Source organism: Echinops telfairi, unplaced genomic scaffold (genome assembly GCF_000313985.2).
Source record: "Echinops telfairi isolate 266 unplaced genomic scaffold, ASM31398v2 ScPeMD7_61;HRSCAF=230, whole genome shotgun sequence".
NCBI classification, from domain to species: Eukaryota; Metazoa; Chordata; class Mammalia; order Afrosoricida; family Tenrecidae; genus Echinops; species Echinops telfairi.
The window spans coordinates 135,781-137,407 of NW_022103959.1; the positions used below are offsets into that span (position 1 = coordinate 135,781).

At 29.9% G+C, this 1,627-nt stretch overlaps 1 protein-coding gene across 1 annotated transcript in view; it reads left to right on the top strand.

The window, feature by feature from the left end:
* The window catches only part of LOC115869951 (NKG2-A/NKG2-B type II integral membrane protein-like), a 56,209-nt gene extending 55,135 nt beyond the window's left edge, over positions 1 to 1,074 (top strand). Inside the window, exons 2-3 of the mRNA XM_045291156.1 lie at positions 374 to 474; positions 764 to 1,074. Of these exons, the coding sequence (XP_045147091.1) occupies positions 374 to 474; positions 764 to 875 (213 nt within the window). The 3' untranslated portion in view covers positions 876 to 1,074. The remainder of the gene's footprint in view (positions 1 to 373; positions 475 to 763) is intronic.
* Positions 1,075 to 1,627: the final 553 nt, after the last annotated feature.

Here is a 1,627-nt window from a genome sequence, read left to right on the forward strand (position 1 = left end):
GATAGAAACATAGGAGTTTCTGTAGAGAAGAATGGCAGACTCTCCAGAGCCTAATTTAAGTTCTTACTATGCTCACTGTTTGGAGTCTTGGTAGGTTTTATATTACAAGAACATTAGAAATTAGTAGCACTAGAAGAATAAATCTAGTATTAAGATTTAAATAGTTACTATTAAACCAAAACTTAATAAATTTAGGAAATTTTGACTATGTAAAGTGATTTTCAAGTTTATTGCATTTTAAATATTAGAATCGAACTCTTTAATCTTGTTTGGAAAATTAAAGATGAATGTTTAAAAACGTATTCTCAGTATTTTAAAAGTAATAAAGCGTTCATAATAGTTTTTAAAGCGGAAATGTTTTGTTTCCCAACAGAACTTTATAAATTCCATATCATCTCTTTCATGGATCGGTCTCAATCGAAAAAGCACTAGTCATGATTGGTTTTGGATAAATGGTTCCGTTTTTCAAACGAAGTAAGTTTTTCTGAATGATGTTATACAGAAATATAAAAACTACAAAAAAGAAAACCAGATAAGGAATATCATGAAACAGAATTAAGGACATGTAAAATAAATAGAAATTAAGGCCATTCAATTCTGACAGGCAATTATACATAATAATGAAGCTCTCACTATTTGTTAAAAGAATTACTATTTTTAAGAAATGTAATTCCCATGTGTATAATATTCTTCTACTATTATTGCATGTAAAATTCATTTTTTGTAGATTAATAACAGATTTATTCATTTTTATTCATTACAGCAAAAGGCTTTTAAAAAAGACTAATCATAACTGTGGTATGCTATACTCAAATGCCCTTCACCCAGACGACTGTGAAAATTCAAAAACATACATTTGTAAGTGTAAGCTTTAGTCTTAAAGCACTTGATGTTGGACTTGTTCAAATATTTGGGCAATGGAGATAATATGATGATTGCAAAACTCTTATAAATAATTGCATTCTTTGTTGGACTGGAAATTACATTTGGATCACTCCTGGACTTCAGCTTCCTCAACTGGCTGATATTCACCAGTATATTGTTCTGTAATAAAATATAATTGGGGGTATAACTCCTTGCGGTATGTTAAGTGACAGTTTATTTTGTTATATATGTTTATCAGTATAACTTTTAATAAACCAAAATACATGTCTGTAGTATAGTAAGAAATCTGAATGTGTGGTTTTATAAGGACTCAGATTTTGTATTTTCATGAATTTTTGAATATTATTCCCCATTTGCTTGCATTTCAATACATTTTTAATAACAGCTTAGCAATTTTCACATTGAAAACTTTACTGGGGGTTGAGACTTGTGGGCTGCGAAAGTGGAGACCTTTGTAAATGTATAAAGCCAAGGAAATACTGTCAACAAATTTTCAGAATAAATTTTTCGACAATCCTCAAATTCTACAACGGCTGGAAATAATATATGAAGTGTTTACTAAATAAAAAATACAGAAACTCAGGAAGAAAGGTCATGTTTTTGACATTTTAACTTGCTCTGCACCAAATGCCTTCTTCCCATGCCCATGATAGCCATGGAAACCAGCAGCTGTACCACTACTTGAAAGGCAGAACACTTAAACTTTTAAAAGTCCCATAATTAGAAAATTGTTAGTATTTTT